This window comes from Rhincodon typus, chromosome 18 (assembly GCF_021869965.1).
Source record: "Rhincodon typus isolate 14 chromosome 18, sRhiTyp1.1, whole genome shotgun sequence".
Classification (NCBI taxonomy): Eukaryota; Metazoa; Chordata; class Chondrichthyes; order Orectolobiformes; family Rhincodontidae; genus Rhincodon; species Rhincodon typus.
Genome location: NC_063349.1, coordinates 15,657,667 through 15,679,809, shown reverse-complemented (window position 1 = coordinate 15,679,809; position 22,143 = coordinate 15,657,667). Strand labels below are relative to the sequence as shown.

General features: G+C 37.2%; 1 protein-coding gene across 1 annotated transcript in view; it reads right to left on the bottom strand.

Moving 5' to 3' along the window:
• Positions 1-3,346: 3,346 nt before the first annotated feature.
• Positions 3,347-22,143, bottom strand: part of LOC109912258 (patatin-like phospholipase domain-containing protein 2) — a 24,800-nt gene continuing 6,003 nt past the window's right edge. Inside the window, exons 2-9 of the mRNA XM_020511655.2 lie at positions 20,069-20,301; positions 18,551-18,616; positions 13,679-13,888; positions 10,133-10,193; positions 9,296-9,544; positions 8,997-9,129; positions 7,015-7,137; positions 3,347-5,633 (exon numbers count right to left, since the gene is read on the bottom strand). Of these exons, the coding sequence (XP_020367244.1) occupies positions 5,408-5,633; positions 7,015-7,137; positions 8,997-9,129; positions 9,296-9,544; positions 10,133-10,193; positions 13,679-13,888; positions 18,551-18,616; positions 20,069-20,301 (1,301 nt within the window). The 3' untranslated portion in view covers positions 3,347-5,407. The remainder of the gene's footprint in view (positions 5,634-7,014; positions 7,138-8,996; positions 9,130-9,295; positions 9,545-10,132; positions 10,194-13,678; positions 13,889-18,550; positions 18,617-20,068; positions 20,302-22,143) is intronic.

The following is a 22,143-nucleotide window of genomic DNA, read 5'->3' as shown; positions in this document are numbered from 1 at the left end:
TACTCAAATCTTACATACTTTTAAAGAAGGGTGGTAAATAACGCACATCATTGTCATTGAAATGTAAGAATCAAACTCTTGTTCGCAGTAACACCTGGTGCTGTTCTTGTTCTTAAGGGTCTTTACCCTTAAGACAAATGCTCTACATATTCAATTTAGATTATTCAGTATATAGTTATTGTATCATTGACTCGGTTTTCACACACCTATCCGTTTGTAAGTTCAGGTCTGTTATAAAAATTAAGCACATATTAGGAGGATGCATCATTGCCTTACTGAGGGTATGTATGATGGGGAAGGCACTGCCTTTCAGATAACTTGGTCAAGCAAATCCCAGAGGGTGGTGGTTGTCTGGAATCCATTGCCCAGTTTTCAGGTTGAGACAAAAACTCTCAACTCATTTAGAAGAAACCTGGAACTGCACCTGAAGCACAATAATCTACAAGGCTAAGCATCAGAAGTTAATTTATTCAACTGTGCAAATCAAATGGGGTGAATAGCCATTTTCTCCGCAGTAATGTTTCTGTGGTTCTACAGTATATCAAAAAAATGCTAAAACAATACAAACATTACTCCCTTAATTAGCAAGCTGTCCGTATTGGACAACTGGTTTGTGCCAAATTTGCTGATCTCCAGGCTTCTACCATTGTCTTGGTGCCCAAAAAGGGAAGGAGTATTATTAAGGGTTGCTATTTTTATTCCTTCAAACAATCACCACTGTATACTCATAGTCATGCCTGACAAATGTGGTCAGAACCAGGCTGATCTGATGCAAGTTAATAATCAGTGGCAAAGCTCAAATATAACTAATTGCAACTTAGGTAAGTTATCATATAGCAACAACTACTTGTTGAATTTTAGTTAAGAAGTATGGGATGTATTTTTTCAGAAAATGTAGAAGAATAATTGACATTAGCACAGTTCAGACTTCTACCAGTGAGAAAAGAATCCCATAGATGGGCTACAACCTGAGAAAACACAAAGAAGCAGCAAACTTACCACAGTTAATGATTTCTGGACTGCATTTGAAGTAGGGAAGCTTCAGGAGAAACTGACTTTCTATAAGTTCTTTTACCTCTAATAAAATCTCATGTGTCCCCTTTTGGGGGCAGCATGGTGGCTCAGTGGTTAGCACTGCTGCCTCACAGCACGAGGGGCTCGTGTTTGATTCCACCCTCGGGCAACTGTCTGTGTGGAGTTTGCACATCCTCCCTGTATCCACGGGGGTTTCCTCCGGGAGCTCCGGTTTCTTCCCACAGTCCAAAGATGTGCAGGGTAGGTGGATTGGCTATGCTAAATTGCCCATTGTGTTCAGGAATGTGTAGATTAGTTGGGTTATAGAGAGATAAGACTGGGTGGGATACTGTGAGGATTGGTGTGGACTTGTTGGGCCGAATGGCCTGTCCCCACACTGTAGGGATACTAAGAATTAAAAAAAAAAAGACTATGACTACAGTATATATGATATTATAAATTTCTTACAGTACGACATTCACTAGAAATCTCTTTGGATCATTCTAAGGTCATGAAAATCTCTCAAAGTCCAAATCTTACTTGCCCGTGCCATCTCCAGCCAAACTTCTCTTGCCCCTCTGCTTAAATTTAAATATCTTCCAAGATAGAAGGATTGAATATTCAGGGTGAATGACTTCTTCACAGAATCATGAACGTTAGCCCATTATTATAAAAAAAGGAGAGGTGCAATAAGTGTGAACTTGAGTTTAAGGGTATCGTCTCCACATTCTCAAGTGGCACCATGTTGCTTTTCCTATCTTTCAGGAATAAAAGCAAGCTATTTCTGTAAAAGCATTAGAATGAAATATCCAGTTAACTTAAATCTCACTGAAGTACTAGGTCACTTCATGGAATTAATCCTTTAGGTGATTGGAATTGTTGCAGCTCCACAAGTGTAATTATAACATGATAGTTTAGCATAGGCAATCACCAGTGTAAGTGCAAAAATAAATAATTTACACAGAAAAATGTTGGAAAAACAGGCTATTTAACCCAACTAGGAGTCTGTGCTGGGTCATACTGCATACATTTATTGACTAATATTCCTTTTATTCTTGTTTCTCTCTCATGTACTTGCCCAGTTTTCATTTTGAAAATATCTTATTTTGCTCAATTATTTTCTGAGGTAGTGAGATCCACATTTTAACAATAGCAATTACATTTCTTGTGCTTTATAATAATCTTGTGTTTATGAACACTGTTCTTGGAAACATTGTCTCCACATCCACCATGTCCAACAATTCATAAAATTTTAATGGCCAAATGTTCAGTTCACTTAAGTCTTCTGTTTGCTAAAGGAAGAGTATTTGTTCGATCCTCCCCGGTATCTACATTCTTTTCTCAGTTCTGCTATCATCCTTGTAAAAATTTATTTGCACTTCCTTCAGTACTTCTATATAGTTTCATAATATGGAGTACATAACTTGCATTCTCAGTGCATCCTAGCTAGGACTCCAATCAATGTGAACAGAATTCAAACTAGTGAATTTATGGGTCCCGAGAAATAAAACTTCACTTTTAATTGCTTTGGTATCCTATAATCTTACTTTTTAAATGATCCGTTCACCTATATCCACGGATCATCTAAATTCTTCTACTTCAATTTTATTTGATAATACATAGCATAATTTCATATTCATCTATAATAAACATTTTGTCTCTTAACTTCTGTTTTTTTTTGTTTTAGACTGGGCAGTTGCTGGAAAAGCTCAGCAGGTCTAGCAGCATCTGTGAAGAAAAATCAGAGTTAACGTTTTGGGTCTGGTGAAGCGTCATTAAATTAAATGTATGTCATCGTTTAACTTTTGCCCAGCCTCTAACACAGATCTATTGCAACAATGTTATTGGCTTGTCCCTTTGGACATGTATAATGGCATGGGTGAGTGAGCAGGAATAGAAAAGTCTTCACATCATGTTTGTTAAGATAAAATATATATTTCTATCAACTTTATTTTTCTATGCTCACATTTATGAAAAGCCAGCCCATGCAAACTTGTCATCTTCAAATGACAGTTTATAGCACCTGTTTACAACTGCTTTATTTTAATAAACTTGTCATCAAGGAAAGTGGAGAGTTCAAGTTTTCTATACAAACATTGAGGCGTCACATATAAACATTAGAATGCAGCTCTTTAAAATGGAAGCCAAATTATATCCATGCACACCATTTCAATGGCAAAAATGAAATACAGATTTTCTGTATCTACAAACAGACTATGCTAGAAATACTCAGGTATAGTACTATCTGTGGAGAGTGAAAAACAGGATTAACATTTCAGGTCCATGACTTTTCATACCCTTCAGAATCTTTTTTCAAAAAGAAAGTTTGGAAGAGTCATGGATTATTTGGGAACAGTTTGGACAAAAAAAAAGTGTTGTGATAAGAAAGTCAGTTCCATGGGACAGCAACAGGCTGGAACAAGGAATTGCAAGCACAGTCCTGTTTGTGGATCTTGGGGTGGGGAGGGGGAATGTTGGCTATTTGAGGTTGAGAGTCTGAGGTTGGAGGCTGTTGAGGCAAGATCTATAATAGATTTTAGTGATAGAAAAACGGCATTACATTCAATGATACACAGTCATGGCCTGGTGGAAGTGGAGAAGGTGTCAGATAATTAATGTTAAGCCTGGTTATGTAGAGATCAGTACTGCAGAAAACATCACTACCACCTTGTCAGAAGGTTGATAATAAATGCTTAGGTTTAGAGAGCTGCAAGTGCAGACAGACATATTTTAAGCTGACTGTGGGAACAAAAAAAAAACTAGCTAAGATCTCACTTTTACAGTGACATATCATAGGCCTGAAATGTTAACTCTCTCCTCAGGTACAGACAGGCTTGATTACATTTTTCACCATTTTCTGGTACAATATTTCTGTTTAATCCTTAAAGCAAAATAACTTGGTCTCTATTCTGTGCAACACCACAAAAGATTGACTGGTACATTGGAGATAGCACTATGTAAGATTTTCAGTACTGTAAAATGCTGAATTAGATGAGAAACTATAATTAGCACTCATCTTGCTTTAAGGGACAGTATACATTATATCTTTCTAGAAATACACTCTGCTCTACAGACCACACACGAACACAAATTTCTGTTAAGTATAATTACTGCTTTAATTTAAAATATGTATGTGGAAACAAAATAGAGAGGTAAATAGAATTACATTTATACAAAAAGTTGTAATGTTCAAAAAACAGAGATTTGGAATAACGAGGTATGTGTATCAATTAGTTCTGAGAAATAAAAAAGGCACTTTGTGACTTTCTCATATCTTCTTCAAAAAGATCAGTGAAAATAGCACCAGACAAAGTTGTCTTTAGAGATTTAAAAAAAAGAGAAAGAAAATATCACCATTTACCCAAAGAATTCCAGGTTTTCAGTCACCTTAAATGAATGAACAATAAAGTACATTGTGGCTTAAGAAAGTTATGCTTTGTACACAAGTTTTGTGAACTGAAGTAGCAAGTTCATTCATTGGAAGTTTCATCTTCTGTTACTGGCAGTAGATAGTTGCAGATATTTAATATTCTATTTATAAGCAAATTTAGAGACTCACTCAATTGTTACAACAAGCCTTTCAGCACACGAATAAATAGCAATACAAACGTTTTTAAAAGGTTACTGTTTCTGGTATTGCAAAAACAGTAACTCATCAATAGATATTCCAAAAGTGTACATTATTGTGCAAGATTTTAGTCATCTGAATTCAACATCATTCAAGTACGCAAGTCCCAAAGGCAACATACTCAACAGGGATTAATTACAGCAACGAATTTGAAACACTATGGTTTAGTCAACAAATGCAATCTGTTGTTTCTTCAGTAATGCATATTTCAGAGTGCACAGTAGGAACAGTACATATACAAAAGGAGAGGTAAACTAATGCATGTGGGTTGGATTAAACTGAATACCCAGTAGTTTAAAATCCAGTGATTGTGCTGTATATGCAAATAAAATAAAATAAACTTATAATCTACTAAATTTATCAGATTGTAAATGATAAATACCATTCTGAGTTGATGAACCATAAATGGTTCAGCATTAATCACCAGTACTGTGGAAACCATTTGTATCTGGTTAACAATAAAGTGCAAACATTAAAAGTCATGCCCTATGTAATTCATAACATGTTAAGGCTCCTGAAAAACAATTTGAATGTGCAACAACAGTTGTATATGATAGAAGTTTAAGTGGATTTAAGATTATTAATTTGATACAAGACACATTGGTTCCTCTGACTGAGTACAGGAATGACGACAACTGCGACACATACACACACAACACGCACCTCCAGTTGGTCAAGGGCCAACATTGGCACAATATTCTAATCTCCGAGCTATGCTGAAAAAGATGTCCTGGTCGACTGTCTTTCCAAATCTCCTAACACCATTCAGGATTCAGAGCTAGTGAAGAAATGGATTTGCTGGTCTGAAGTCACGAGACCCTGCTTTGCGAAAGCATCAGATTCATACACTGTTGAGTTCCCAAGCTCTTTCAATCCAAAGTGCTGGGAGGTAAGCTCCGCAGATGAGATTTGTGAAGTGAAGTAAGGTTGGTACAGGTTTGAGATAGGTGGTAGGCTGAGGCATTTTCTCAGATGTATATTAGGTAGAATTCTGGAAAATAAGGCAAACATTACCAGAAAATCAGTTCATGGATCAAAATAAGGTTCTTTTAAAATCAGGCGTAGTTGAGCTTCATTTAAAAAAATAAAAGGATCAATCAATTCATAACAGCCTTGATATATTAAAAAAAAAAACTTCAAAATCAGTGTTGGATAAAAATGTGTGCTATCATTCCAGTGGAAATACATTTTAGACAGCCAACAGAACAACCATCTCCTAAAGGTGCATCTTTGGGATTTTCCAGAATTCTTATTTGAAACTCGAAACTCATGACTTGAAGAAAGTTATTTTATTGGTGGAACGGTTCCAGATTCGTGTGGTAGATATTTTCTAGTCAAACTGTTCAGAGATATTATTAAATACCTCTGGAGCAGGTGGGACCTGAACCCTCCTGGTCTAGAGGTGGGGACATCACCACTGTACAAGAGCCCGTCAGATTGGCGAGGTATCTACTGGTGGAAATGGAGTCAACCTAGCAATCAGTGTTCAATTTGCTCATGATAACTAATTCATTTCCAAATCACAGATACATCCTTTGGGATATTTGGTTAGTTGGCATACCCATTTCCAGCACCACCACCTCTTTCAGTCTTCATTACATCATCTTGCATGGAGTCACCACAATGCTAATTGATTATACCGATGAGTATGCAGAAGGTTGTGATCAAAATCAATTTTTGGATTTGGTGGGCGATTTTACTTTCCTGTTACTAACACCTCCCCACTTATCTGGGCTAAGGATTCGTATTGATAAACATTGTCTTGTCTGCACCAGCAGTTAGATTCTTTCATTACCATCAATTCCTGGATTAGCACTGTAATTGGGAATGTTCCGGATCAAAAAGGTACAGTGGTACTGCCTGAGCCACAGACGGATCTTCATACACACCTTCTTAATCCTGAAAGATGCATACTTAGGATTCAAAGGATCAAAGGATATGGGGACAACGTGAATTTATGTGGATGATCAGCCATGAAAATATAACTGAATGGCACAGCTAGCTTGGAGGGCTGAATGGCCCACTCTTGCTCCTGTTTTCTGTTTCCATACTTGTTTGCTGCCTCGTATTGGACTAAAAAGAACGGTAGCCTGACAGAGGCCCGCAAAACCTAAAGAAAGAGATCCAAGATTATGGGTAACTTGGTCATGACATTAACTTATATTAAGAAAAAGTCACCCTTTGCTTTAAACTAGCTCAAATAAGTTTCTTTGTTCCCAAACATGTTCAAAATTTTCAAATTCTTAGTCCATTAAATTGCATATTGTTCTGAGAGAAAAAAATATATGTTTGGAATTGACCCACGTGGATGTCATCCAATGCTTGGAAGCTAGAACGTCCAAACAAATTTTTCAGACAAAGGAGCTACATACCTAGAACGTGGACACAACCGAAACTGCTTTGCTGCTCGGTGATAAATCACACCACTGATAAGGTTTAGTTGTTCACGCATCCAACTGACATCTTCAGGGACATCAGGAAGCCACTCCACTAACCTGTTTTCCAAAAACACATTTGTCACACGGAAGCTGCAGCAGCCGAGTTATTGTAATTGAGATGTTCCTTTATTGACTGCAATCAAACCAGCATTTGCCCAAAACCAACCAGGTTAAAAGAAAACAGGGAATTTCTCCGTTTCAAGCCATTGCTGGTTGAAGTTACAATCATTCTTGGCAGATTGTGCAACAGAAGTCTGACTCTTAGCCAGACGCAATGGAGTTCCTTACTAGCTGATATTGTAGACAAACTGCCAGTCTTTTGAAAACAAAAAAAGTCATAAAGAGTACTAGAAATACTGGAATGATCAGGTCACAGCTATGGGGAGAGAAACTCCCAGGCCAGTGACTTAATGGTTCTGATGAAAGGTTATCTATTCAGACAGAGTATTTTCAGCATTGTTTTTCTTTTAGATTGCCAGCACTTTCTGTATTTTGTTTTCTTATGTTGTCAAGAACAATAGCTACCGTGTAATTACAACCAATGGGGAGTCACTGGCACACGGGGCAAATCCACCCCCAGTTGAGTCAGCACCTGAAAGAGCACTGGGTATCACTATGCAGGTTTAGCTTCCTATGACAAGTATCCTTTCTGATGCTCTAATTGCAATTTTGTAAAGTAATAAAGGAAATCCAAACATACTGTAAACACACATACACACAGAAAATGGAGTCCTCCTTTCACACTGGCCACAGCTCCTTAAGAAGTGGCAACCCCTGAATGCCTTGTGAAAATGGCCATTTTCCATGAGAATTGAACTATGTATCTAAGTAATTTACTTAATAGTGGCAGTGGCAATTATACATTTACACTTTCCATTGGCATCACTGGGGTGGGAACCGTGGTAGATTCTTGTCCATTTAGCCAAGGACCATAACTCAGATTGCTGTGTCCTCTACTGGAATCAGTTAGTTGATCTTTACTAAAGAACAAATACATTTTATCATATATTTACATGTCCTTAAAAAATTTTAAGGAAAGGTACTGTTACCCAGCAAGGGAACCATAAAGCAAAAAAAAAAACGTGACTACATCATTAACCCTATTTTTAAAAAAAGTTATGAGAATGACAACAATTCCCTAATCACTGGTAAGGCACAAAAGGTCAATGATTTCCTAGTTCATGAGATCATTCTAAAGATGCTTCTAAAAAATATGTTTTACCCTTTCCTCAAAAGGGATTTTCTAAAGGGGTCTGTACAAAATGGCTGCTAATTTCCTTCAGTATTTATCTCAATTCTATGAAAAAGATGTTCATTTCCAAGTCTGAATGCATTACCTGATTTTTGTTTTTTTGTAAAAGAGGGAACAGGAGAGGGAATAAAAAGCACACGTTATTCCTAATGCTTCAAATAAATTAAATATACACAGTTTTAGTCTCTTTATTTCAGGAGGAATGTACTTGCACTTGAGAAACTTCAAGGAAGGTTCACTAGATTGATTATTGCAAATGAAGGGGTTGTTTTACAAGCAGGATGGGCCTGTAACTGCTGGGAGTTTAGAAGAATGTGAGGTGATCTGATTGAAACAAAAAATTTGAGGGGGATTGACAGGATGGATTCTGAGAAGGCTTTTGCCTCAATGAGTCATGAATATATTCAAGACCAAGATACAGATTTTTGGACTATAAAAAGAGAGAAAAAGCAAGAGTCACAGGCAAAATTGCAGGAAAGTGAAGTGAAGCCAAGATCTTACTGAATGGCAGAACATACTAAAGGGGCTGCACAGCCTACTCCTTATGTTAATGCTTTTGTTCTTCTGTTGAAGGTTCATACAGTGGTCAAACAACTTGGTAAAATAACCATATTTATAAAAGACACCATGAAGCCAGCTAAATTTAGCTGCTCAGAACACGTACCTGCAACCAAAAGAATAGGCAGACTCCAATGGTAGTGTGTAAGGCAACATTGCATAAGACGCCATTCTAACCAAGAAGAGGTTGTTAAGCTGTGCATAAAGACCACTCGTCTCCTTACAAGCTTCATGCAATGCTATAGGGGAATAAAATGGAGATGTCAGAACTGAACAGTTTTGGATTGATTACATACCCTGGGGGTTTTACAGAAACTCACACCAGGAATCATATCCATGAGTCAGTGTATCATATTTCTACAACGGCTAGATTAGCTAAGGCAAGCATTTCTGTTTTAAACTTACCGTTACCAAGTCTTGGTGGTAAATTTTCTATTTTTTCATCCAAGGCTGATGACCAATGCTTTTTCCTCAATTGTTGATTGTTTGATTTGGATTTTGGTGCTGAAGCTTTGTTTATAACCATTTCTACCTCCTCCTGTTCCAGAGATTTGCTAGAACAATCATCCTGATTCTGTTTGTAAGATCTGACAATCTCCCTCACTGATGTGACAGAAGTCAAATCAACTGTAAGAACCGGCATTTTAAGCAGATCTGAGAAGCAAACAGAAACAAGGTAGATTGACATATGAAATAATATTTTAAAAGGCACTAACATGGATTTCCACCATGTAGTAGAAACTGCAAAACAAATAGAACAAGTCAATGCTTCTTAAACATTGTAACACTAAAAAGAAAAAAAAGAAAAAAAAATGGAGAGTACTGGCACAAAGACACTAAACTTGTGACATGCAAATGCAGAGTGGAGTACTTTTACATTCTGGGGTAAAATAGAACAAAATTCCCTTCTTTCAGGAAACCACTTAAATTTCACAGTCAGACCAGACTCTGTTTGGATTCGGGCTGCATTCACTTTCTAGTTTTGACAGCTATGCAATGCACAAATGGTGTGAATACATCTAAATCGTGTTGTTTTTAAAAAAAAAATATAGATAAACGATACTCAGAATACTGTTTGCTTAAAAAATTAGAGAAATATTTCACAGTTTGTGAAAAACAAGCACTACTCCTAGGACATTTTTAAAATGAAAAATTAATTGTAGAAAATGGCAGCTACAATGCAGATTAATAATATGCATAATCAAAATCCTGCAAAAAAAAAAAAAAAAATTCAGGACTTACTATTTCCTTGGAGAAATCGAAGTGCATCTTCATAACCTTGATGGCACATTTCACCAAGCACCTGAAAATAGATTGCATCAACTTAAATTTTTGTTTAAAAATAAAGGCAGGCTGCACAGGAAAATAAATAAAACTGTGTAAAGACATCTTGCCTTGTTTTAAGAAAGCATGTTAACAGAGAAAAAAGGTAGCAGTAGAATTTTTTTTTGAAAGAAATCACATAAGATCACTTCCTGGTGTAACTGCCCACTCTTCAAGCTTACACAAGATAGACACGATATATCTTTCTCCCCACTGCATTCAGTTAAACTTGAACACAATTCAGAAGAGCTAGAACCAGAAGTTGAAGCTTTTTTTGTCTTGCACTCAGAACTACGATGCAAGAAACAGACTTGGGGTGAAAAAGAAAACAGAGACTCCATTTTATACAGAATGCAAAGAGTCTGCTGATTGGTTGGGCCATGATTCGCTGGAGATGCAGCATGAAAAGTTAGCCATCAACTTAATTCTCATACCAGACAATGCAGATTCTGATTGGTCAAGTTGTTGCCAAGTGATGCCACAGAGTTTGGCTGTCTCCATCATCGTTTTTTTGAAAAGTTGCAATGTATGTACAAATTCCTTATGCTGACATAAAATTTAACCTTTATGTACAACATGCAAAAGCACATTATGGGCCCAACTGACGATCATAAGTTAGTTGCCAGTATTAGTCTGGATTTGTTTTTTTAAATAAAATGATTTTCAACAGCCAAATCACGTGTAATGATAAATATATTTAGAAACCAATCCACAAATGGTTTTTGCCACTGAGAGGCCTTTGTCATCAGGCCAAAAAGACATTTTCCCTACTACAAGTGAGGGGAATGTGATACGGGTTTCAGTACAAGTGTAAAGCCTGGTATGCTAGCTGTACATCCCAATGACTGGCAGACCACAATCAAACAACACGTCCTGTTTACCATTTGCAGCTAACAGCATCCTCACTGTGTTCAACCAGCTCATCTGTGCAAGCCTCAGAAAAGTATATCCACCATTAGATGTGATTCTGCTATTAGAAATCACTTGTTTAAATAAATCAGGACTGTTCTAAGTTGCACCAGGAACGTGTGACGTATTTGCGTATGCTAGAAGCCACATAAAATCTCAGTATCTGGTTTTGTGTTAGAAAAAGCAATTTGTACATACATTTTACTTTTTTCAAAATGAAAAGGATGATGGAGACAGCTAAACTCTACATGTAATCCTTGATCAATCCAAGTCTGCCTGCCTGGTCTAACGGTTAAGATTGACAGTTAACTGTTCTCACTGCATCTCTGTCACTTATAACCCAACCAATCAGCACTCTCTCATTCTGTATAAAACAATGTATTTTCTTTTTCCCAAATCTGCTTCTTGCCTCCTTGTTTTGAAGAAGTGTGTGGGAGGAAAATGTGGTAACTTCTAGGCTTCTCTTAAGCAATTTTTAAGTTCTCTATTACTATGCATCTGGGGAAATGATCTGGATAAGGAAAGTTAATTTACAATAGCCAAATTTGCAAATTACACAAAAATAGATGGAAGGCAAGTGGTTAGGATGACTCAAAAGTCTGCAGAGGGAGATTGACAAGTGAAAAGAATGGGCAAAAAAAACTTGCCAGATGGAAAACAATGTGGGGAATTGTGAGGTTGTGCATTTTGTCAGAGAGAGAAGAGAAGCCTCATATTATTTAAATAGAGAAAGGCTGCACAAAGCTACAGAACAGAGGGATCTGTGACTCATCCATGAATTGCAAAAAGCTGGCAACCAAATTCTGTGGGTAATAACGAAGGTAATGAAATGTTGGCCTTTTTTTTCAAAAATTGAATAGAGTCTGAAAGTATGAAGGTTTTACAAAAAAAAAACTGTACAAAGCACAAATCAGGCCTCAGCTGGAATGCTGTCAAAAGTTTCGACCCCTCAAAAAGGGAGATATAATGGTCAATGGAGGCATTCCGGAGAAGGTACTAAACTGACAGTGAACATGGAGGGTATCTCTGGCAAGGAGAGGTCGAGTAGGTTGGGCCTATACTCTTCAGAATTTAGAAGAATGAATGAGAGGAGACCCTACTGAAACATAACAAATTCCTAGAGAATCTTGACAGAGTAGGGTGAAAAAAGGTAGTTTCCCCTCTAGGGATAGTATAGGGCCAAAAGGCATGATCTCAAAATAATGAGTCATGTATTCAAGACAGAGGGGAGCCGAGGGCTGTGAATAGGTGGAATTCTTTATTAAACAGCACTGTCAAGGTTGGGTCATCAAATATTTTCAAATCGGAGACAGGCAGATTTTTAATCCATCAAGAGACTCCAGGCTTGTGCAGAAAAGGCAGGAAAGTAGAGTTGAGTATTATTAGATCAGACATGATCTGATTGAATAGTGGAGTAGGCTGAAAGGCCTACTATGTCTGATAAAATACAATTTGAAATAGAAAGGTACCATGGAATAAGAAATAAAGAGTATAACTTTGAAATGAATATACCAAATGCTTGAGGTATACATCTAGTGCAGTAGCAACTAGAAAGAGAGAAGATAAATCTTCTGGATATTAAAATGAAAAATTATTACAAACATTATCCCGTCTTAACTGCAGACCCCACATTATTCCATGTATCTTCTATTCTGATCACATCAAGACATTCATTTGATGAATGCAAATAAAAGCTGGGAGATTGGTGTAATGAATAAGGGGAGAAATAAGTGTTTTCAGAATTTCATTTTACTTTGAACAATTTAAATGCAACATTGGAAAAATAAAAAAGTTTGTCTGTAATGTGGTCCACAGTTAGCTTATAAATACATAGAGATTATACTTTGACGGACTTCAGATATTGTGAAGTCATCCATTGCCTGATCATCGCAATAGAATGAGCAAGTAATGCTGTCAGTGAATTTAACTCGCGCCTGTCTAGTGAAAATCATATGGTGCGGTGGTGGGGAGCAGGCTGAGGGGATTTACAAGTTACCATGATGGCTTACCTGCTTTGGATCAGGGAACCAACTGGTTCCGAATTTCATTTGCTCTCTTGAGCAGCAGCTAAAAACACCCCAAAAATGTTATTTTACATTCACATCAAACCCAAGTAGAGTTTAAGATGTGGCCTCAGAAAGCAGCTAATTGCGGTTGGACTGACTGGGAGACAAAGAGGATGGAGGCTTTTTGAAATATAAAAAATCTTTCAACCCTGCACAGATTTGACATCTTTAGGACAAACATGAAATAGGTTTGGGGCACAGCAAGTGCACACACCAAAGACAGTTCAAAATAAATATTCAAATACGCTGATAGAACACAATAAAAATAAGGATTCCGAAAGGTTTATTTGCAGAACAAAATGAGTAGGAAGATTCAACAAAGCTGGAGCCAAATTTTGTTTCGAGGGCTACCGTTGTTGAAACATGGATAAGAATGTATCACATTGAAAAATAATCCACTAATGCATAATGAAGTATTTAAACTTAATAAACAATTTTAAATTCTAGTCAGTCATTTTTAAAAAAAAAAAAAAAAAAACCAACCATCTACCTTTGGTTCTGGAGGGAAAAGTGCTCGAGTCAGTCGATACAAGTTTCCCATGCTGAACTGGATGCTGGTATTGGTGACTCGCAGCTCATGGAAGTTGCTGGGGTTGTCTCGAGGACAGATATCACTTTCTCCGGAGAATGGAGACACTGTAATTGTGTTCTTCAATTCAGACAGAGGTAAATTGTTGCTGATCCCGCCATCCACATAACGCTAACAAAATAAAAAGGGATTCATTTTAAATGTAATATTATGGCCTGTACATTAGATCTCCAGTTCAGACTGAGAATGCCTTTTAAAGGCAAAATTTCATCCAAAGTCACATCGTAAAATAGTTAGTTTAAGAAAAATAAAATGTTAACATTTTTAAAACAAAAGGAAAATTGGAAAACTGAGTCCAAATATTGCAAGCTTGCATAATAGTGTTGGTGTCGTGTGAAAGAATGGTAATTATAAATTCAAGATAATGCAGCAATCTTTTGGATTTCAAGCATGCTAACTTGTCCTGTGAGAGATAAGTGCAGGAATGCTATGTTAATTAGTAGTGTGGTCAATAACCAGGAAGATGAATTTAAAGGAAGAGATAGAAAACCAAAAAGGAGAGCCAAGGAGAATTTTTGTTCCCACACCCATGAGGATGGGAGTGTTGAACTCACTGCCTGAAAGGGTAATTGAATTAGAAAAGCTAACATTTGAACAGTATTCAAATATTCACTTTGGTTACCATAGCCTCTAGGGCTATGAGCCAAGAGCTGGAAAATAGGATTACTGTAGTCACATCTTTGTTGACCAGCATGGCTACTCTGGGGTGAATGGCCCCCTTCTGTGCTGCAAACAACCACGAGTCTACAATCAGATAGATCATTAGCACTCTTAAGAGACTTTACAGCTCACACAAGTATGTTTTTGGTTTGAATTTTTGAGAATATTGGAATGAGAGAAAGCAAAGTTAAAACCAAAGTTCTCAAATAGAAGCACCAGTGAGCATTTTGGTAGAGTTTGAAAATGTTCTGATTAAAGGAACAAAAGACATCTTCGAGGTTGATGGAAGCATTAGGAGGCAGTGCCATGCAGCACCAAGGTTGAGCTAACTTAATTTATGACAATGCCACATTGGAATGAATATGTAAGAGCAGTTACAGAGTGGACAATCAATCCTGCCTTGCCAATAACACTCAGTGATTAGAAACAAAAAAAATTAAAAAAACAAACAATAAAAAAGTTTATGCTATTCTCTCACTAGAATGAGAGAGCACCATTTTAAAATTAGTGGTCACCCTTTCAGGGCAGATGAGGGTATTTTTATTCTGAGGTGTGACTTTGGAACACCTGGCCTCAGGAGGGGATGGAAACAGGGGCATTGAATACTTTAGGACAGGTGAATAGATTTTTTGTTAGGCTGGGAATCAAGGGCTATTGGAGGTAAAAGGAAACAAAAACAAAGCAACTCAGCCATGACTTTTCGTTTGAATGGTACAGTCTGCTCAAGGGATCAAATGATCTACTTCTGATCCTATTTTGTATTGTCTTAGTAAAATGTCAAAATTGAACAAAGATGCTTAATGAGAGAACAGGTAGGGGTAATAAACTGATGTGTTTGGTGTGTTGGGGAAGGGGACTCCAGAATTGGGAATATGCAGTATTAATAGTATGGGGAATTGTTCTGGAAATTTAAATTAAAGCAACTTTTCAGGTAGGGCCTGCCCAACAGTCTACATTCCTACTGTTCCCCCATTTGACTGGCTCCCTGTACTGAGGTGCTATGGCCAGTTCACTCACGCTCCTTGCAGTCCCACGCCCATCTGCACAGCTGGATGCTTATAGGGACTCAAAATTTAACCTCCGAACCTTTGCTCCTCTTGTCTTGGTTGTGTTTTCTCCATTAAGATGACAAAATCCGGGGAAATTCATGGTTATGTCATTTATCAGTGGAAAAAAAGTGATTATCAGTTGTACTGAAGGTATCAGATGAGAGTAAGTTCTTGGGATTATAGCAGGAAGGTCAATGTAAGGATATTGTCAAACAAAAACAAACAAAACAAACCAAACAATCTATTGATCATCAAGTCTGACCAACCTTATGGATTAGTTGTTTTTTTTTTAAAAAAAAGAATTTCAAGTTATAAACAGAAATCACAGCAAGTCAGTCAATGATTTGTGTGAGGATGCAACTCACAGAACACAGCAGATTAACTGGCAGGCACTGTCACAATATTGTATACACATGGCACATGGAGTCCTGAAACATGCATTCTCTTAAAGAAACAGTACAAAAAGTAAAATGTTGTGTTGATTGTTATAAAACTGAGGAACAATGCAGGAAGGCACAAACTCAAATGGTCATCTTAAGTACAGCATTTGATACTACTGAGACCATGTCAGAAGTACTGCATGCAGATTTGGTCTTATTATTTCGAAAAGGATAAGTTATTGCAAGTAGGAACTTAATAAATACTATGAAGAGAATTAGGATTATCTGAAAGTGAAAATTGTGCAGAGGTACAGTACAATTCATCCTATGTGTGCTGTTCCACTTCCACTGACCCCACAAACCTTCCTTTGTAGTATAGAGTTGATGTCATGTTGTGGCTATACAGGATATTGCTGAGGCTACTTTTAGAATACTGCATACAATTCTGGTCACCCTTCTATAGGAAAGGTGTTAAACTTAAGGGTGCAGAAAAGATTTACAAGGGTGTTGCCAGGGTTGAAGGGTTTCAGCTATGGGGAGAGGCTGAATAGGCCGAGGCATATTTCCCCTTGAGCATTGGAGGCTGATGGATGGCTTTATGGGTTTAAGGTCATGAAGGGACATGGTTGGGGAGAATAGCCAAACTCTTTTTTTTCTGCGTGAGGGAGTCTAAAACTAAAGGGCCCAGGTTTAAGGTGAGAGGGGAAAGATTTAAAAAGGACTGAGGGAGTAACTTTTTCACACAGACAGTTTGTGTCCATGGAGTGAGCTGCCAGATGAAGTGGTGGATACAATTAAAAACATTTAAAAGGCATCTGGATGGGTACATGAATAGGAGGGGTTTAAAGTGATATGGGCCAAATGCTGGTAAATGGGAGGTGGTCAGATTGGGATGTATGGTCAGTGCATATTACTGACTAATTCAAAACTGATGGCACTATTTTGGCTTTCCTCCACCACCTTTGCCACGAAAAACTACCCACACTCTTAGGCTTTTAAAACCAAGAAAAAAAGTTGGATCTGCATTCTTATGGCTTTTCAACTTGGGTGATATTTAAGGACCGTTAACTCAATAAGATGACAATCGGCATTCTTCAGAAAATGTTTTTATGATCTTTCAGCAGTCACTCATTTTTCTATGTAGGTTGTGGTGAAGAATGGCTCTTTATATGTTCCTCTCTCAAACCTATGTAAAAGGAAGACAAATAAAATGCCTCCCAATTCAAACTGTGTAGTCTGTAAAAACGACAAATCCTCCATACAATCGTCTTACAATGATCAATTCCAAATCCAGTCACTCGTACTAATGCCACGAGCTGGGCATACTAAGAGTTGCAATAGTAGTCAATTACGAGAACACTAACATTGTATAAAATACACAACTGGAAAAAAAAATACAAATCACAAAACGTTCTTTTGACTGTGAGCTATACACCTTTGCTCATGTGTATTTTTGTAAATAGCTAATGATTTTCATTGTCAATAGCATTATTACTGTTTTGGAGAACCTAATTACAAGAGCATTTTATGTAGGCTCAGTAAACTTATTATGCCTATTGTAAACCAAGAACCTTATTAATTCCTTTGTATTTGTGTTATTTATTTCTTCACTCCTCCTCTACCATCCCATCTTCACACTTAAAACAGAAAAGCTCAATTTCACAGAGTCTGATATCAGAGGCAACAATCATTGAGGGCCAATCCCTGAACTCACATTGGCAGCAGCACAGTAAGTAGGTAGGTTGGGGACAGAAAGAACTACAGAGCAATAGGGCAAGTCAAATGTTTTACTTTTAATTAAAGAGATTGTTACACATTGGTCATCAGCAAGGTTGAAAAAAAAAGATAATAAAATAATTAAATGGCAGTGGTCAGATTATGCTAAACTGGGGACTTCCATATTTTTCTAAAAATGAGATTGATTTTCTTTGTATCAATACCTCATCAAGAAGTCATCCTAGGATTCTAATGCTAAACATTCAAAGTGCAAGATCAAACTTTGGCCAATTCTTCCCATGTTTTATAATGGAAACACCTACCTTATTAGCAATTAGATATTGGGGGAAACCAAACAGCAAGAATTCATCTAGGTCCTTACGCAAAATTACTTTGTTGATTTGAAGATTTCTACCAGTTGTCATTACAGTTTTCACCAGAAGAAATCCGAGACATTCTTATAGTCTTGCTACATACCAGAAAAATTCGCTAAAATAAGATAGATCTGTGGATGAAGACGATTCAAAACAAAAGCAGAAACTCAGTAAGACCACCAGCAACTGTGAAGAGAAAGCAGAATTAATATTGAATCCAGTGATCAGGAGAAAGGTCACTGGATTCAAAATGTTAACTCTGCTTTCTCACCACAGAAAGTTTGCTATCCCACTTGGGGTGGGAAGAAAAAAAAAAAAAAAAAAAAAAAAAAAAAAAACACAAATGGCAGATCCATTCATCTTTGAGTCAGCAGATCAAAATTCCTGTTCGTGACTTTTGTGACCAAAAGTTGTCAATGTTGCAGCATTCTTAAAGGCTCTTGTATTGAAATCAGGCGTTCCGAATCCGTCATGTTCGATCCCCATTGATGCATGACCATTTAGCTATATTAACCCTCCTTTACAGGTTAAGAGGGGTTTTAGTCAGGATTGAAGAGATAGGTTTTTCAGAACATCAAAAAAAAAGACACTTACCACTCCTCGAAAAGATGGCGGAATAAGTCCACAATAAATTGGAACAAAGGCACTGCAGATCAGAGCCTGATAGGAATAAGCAAAAACAGAAATATTTGTGATAGGTACTTTTTAATGCAGTATTCAGAGCTAAAGCATAAAACACCACAAGTTATGGAACGAAGTGCAGGAATCAGATCCTAAAAATCGACATAGTTGGGCCTCAGGGAGGGAAGGGGAAAGAAAAGGAAGTATTTTTAAGTTATGCAACTTTTTTTTGGGCGGAGGGTGGGGAGTGTTGATCATTTGAACATACCCAAACCTCAGACAAAGTGTAATGGGCAGTCATTGCAGTGAGGAAGAACACTTGGCCAACAGACAGCAACTATCAGAGTGCTTGAACAGGCTTAGACTTTCAAAACCAAACCTTGCTTCTTTGCTTAAAGAGTCCAATTTACTCATGAAATTGACATTTAACAGTGCTAGTTGTACCAATATTTTTTTGAATTTGCTTATAAATAGAACAACATTAAAACAAAATAAGCCCATCAGTAGCTCAATCCCTGCACGATTTTGACATTGCATAAAATCCTGGCCAGTCCATGATGAAAGAGGAAGTTAACCATTGGCTTCAAAGGAAACTGTACACAAAAAAAAAATCTAGCAATCTGACAAAAGTGGCTCATTTTCCCGCAGTAATCCAAATCTGCTATCAAATCAAGGAGATATTTTAGTGTGCCACATCAATGATGTCACCAAGCAACTAGACAATCACATTGAAGTACTCATACACAGCAGAACAGGAAGTTACAAAGTCTTAAAATCTTTCATTTACATTTCCAGGTTTACAATAAATGTTATGATTTCATTAACATAAAAAACTAAAATCAAGCGAGGCGGACTTTCAAACGTTTGCCAAAGTATGGAAGTATTCAGTGGATACATTTGACACTACACAAAAGTGTAAAATTAACTATTTAGGGCCATTGATCATGGTCAATAGTAATTATGAATGATCAAAACACCCAGTTATGCCTCATTCAACAAGTGCAACATTTTCCCAAGTTTCTTTATAAAATAAGAAGATCTGGCAGCTTTAGATAGATGTTTCTGTCGATTTATGATTGCAAGGGAGACAGCAGTCTGTGGGAACCTTTAACGTGCACCGTATGGAGCAGCATGCATTTACCAATAGCACCTTTGGATTTGTTTATTGCTGCACACGAACACGATTGCTGGAGTTTCAGTACAGGAATGATAGCAAGCGTTTACAGTGCCAGTGGCACTGACCCTGATTTTGCTGTTATAATGGCAATATGCAAGGAGTCACAATCAATCACTCACACATTAGAACTCCTAAAATTTGTCATCACTACCGAGTGATAAGTTACCATCATCCCCATTCTGGTGTGGAGGTACTCAGCAATTCACAGACTATCGCCTCAGTTGCAGTCCTACAGCATCCCTTTGCACAATCCTAATAGAGGTAGAATTTCTAACTCAGCAGGTAAACTACTGTTCAAGGAGATTCCATCCTACCTGAATGAGTTCTTCCTTGGAGTTGAACTCAGAGACCAGCACATTCTCACCGTCAGATACCCGTGTAAGAGAAATGCAGAGCCTGCCTGTGGCTAGTTGGTGTGCATTTTCTGGAAGACTCCTGAAAAGTCCATTTTTCAATATTTTTACTAAGTTGAAGGATGGGTGCAGAGGTCCCAAATTTCTTTTTCTAGCTTCTTTAGCTGCTTTCATGACGTCTGCACAATAACTGTCTTAAAAAAGTTAAACAAAGAACAAAGTTAAACAAAGTATTGCAGGTCATCAACGCACAAAAATAATAGATTATACATTCAGAATAATGTCGCTTACAAAGGAAGCCATTCAGCCCACTGGGGCTTCTAAAAGAGCTGCCAAGGACCTACCAAAATAACTTCCCATTCTTTCCATAAAATATTATAAATTTTGCCCTTCCCATTTATCAAATACTCTTTCTGAAATTGCTATAGAAAAATGCTTTAATCATCATTTCAGGCAATGCATTCCAGATCATAAACCTACCGTGTAATAAAAAAAAACTCTTAATGTCCCTCTGGTTTCCACATCCATCACACTAAGCGCATATTTTTGATTACCGATCACTGACCCTACTGCTAGTGCTCGTAACTCCAAAAAAAACCTTTTGTAAGTCTTTTATGACCATTCTCTATTCCAATGAGAAAAACTCTTGCTTCTCTAATTTCTTCACATATTTCACTATGCTACCATCCAAGGAGACAATGTAGAAGAAATTTAGAAGGCCTTAACATTAGGAACTAAAGTATAATTGCCAAATTTGAAAAGAATAATTCAGTTGTGGACTTATTTTGTATAATTAAATTATACCTCAAGCCCAGGATCGCTTTTAAAGTAAGAGTGTCAACTTTCTGATGATCCGAGCTGATGTTATTATTGGACAAGTCAGATCCTAGACTGAAATCTGGCTTGATACATCATTTCTTTTGGGTTTTAACTAGATAGTCTCTCACTAAACACAAGCACAAAATGCTACAGTTGTTTTGCCACATATTGCTTGGGAATGTGGTTCTAAGGTGGAGGTAATGGGATTTTTGGTTCGATTCTGTGAAGGTGACCTATTTTAAAAAAAAAGGATCAGAAACTCTGTTTTTGAGCAGGGAGTTGAAAATAGCTTAAGCATACAACCTAAGATCAATGACAAGCAAGTTACCTAGAGAAGAAATTGCAGGGATGTTTATAGAGTTGAATTTTTGCAACTATGCAGAAGACAGACAGACAGACAGTCAACAACCTCAAGCATTCGAGTTCAGAAGAAAAGATGCATTCCAAAAAAAAAAAAAAGGCTGTCTTTAGTTTGTGGAGGTTTTCAGGCTTTCAGAGTTGGAAAGAAGTCTTAAGCTGCTTTAACGGTTCAAGTACGCAGGTCAGGAAAAACCAGCACATCTTCCTTCAGGTTCAACGAGAAAAGGTTTGAGTGTCATAGACAGAAAAAGTCACAACTGGTCAATGTGCAAAAAGGTTGTGAAAGGAATTACTTATAAACCTGCCAATTGAAGAGATTTTACGATAGCAATAATGCATGACTGGGGTTCAGCATCTGTGAACGATATTTTTAGAAGAAAAGGTTAATTTTTCTTCAGTTGCTCATGATAAGATCTTTCTAAAATGTAATTTTTAGAAAGGTTGTCTCTCCCCTCTCCTTTTGGTGTAATACACTCATGTCCTTTTGTATAAATGTGCATTAAATATGTTTGTACGAAGTTGCTAATAATTAAACATAGGTAACCCAAATACAAGAATAAAATTTTGGTCTATCAATCTCGATTTCACTTTGGAATTGGACTTTTCCAGTATTACCATCATTCAGGGTCACAACACTTGGGTTCATAGTAACAAGCCAAAGAATTTTGATAGTGATTCTAACAATTGCGGCTACAGGGGGAGGAAAGTAAATTACAGTAAAATTAAAAAATTCCTCAAGGAAGAACAGCTGCCTCAACTTTGTGATAACAAGGTGTACAGCTGGACGAACACAGCAGGCCAAGCAGCATCAGAGGAGCAGGAAGGCTGACGTTTCGGGCCAGACCCTTCTTCAGAAA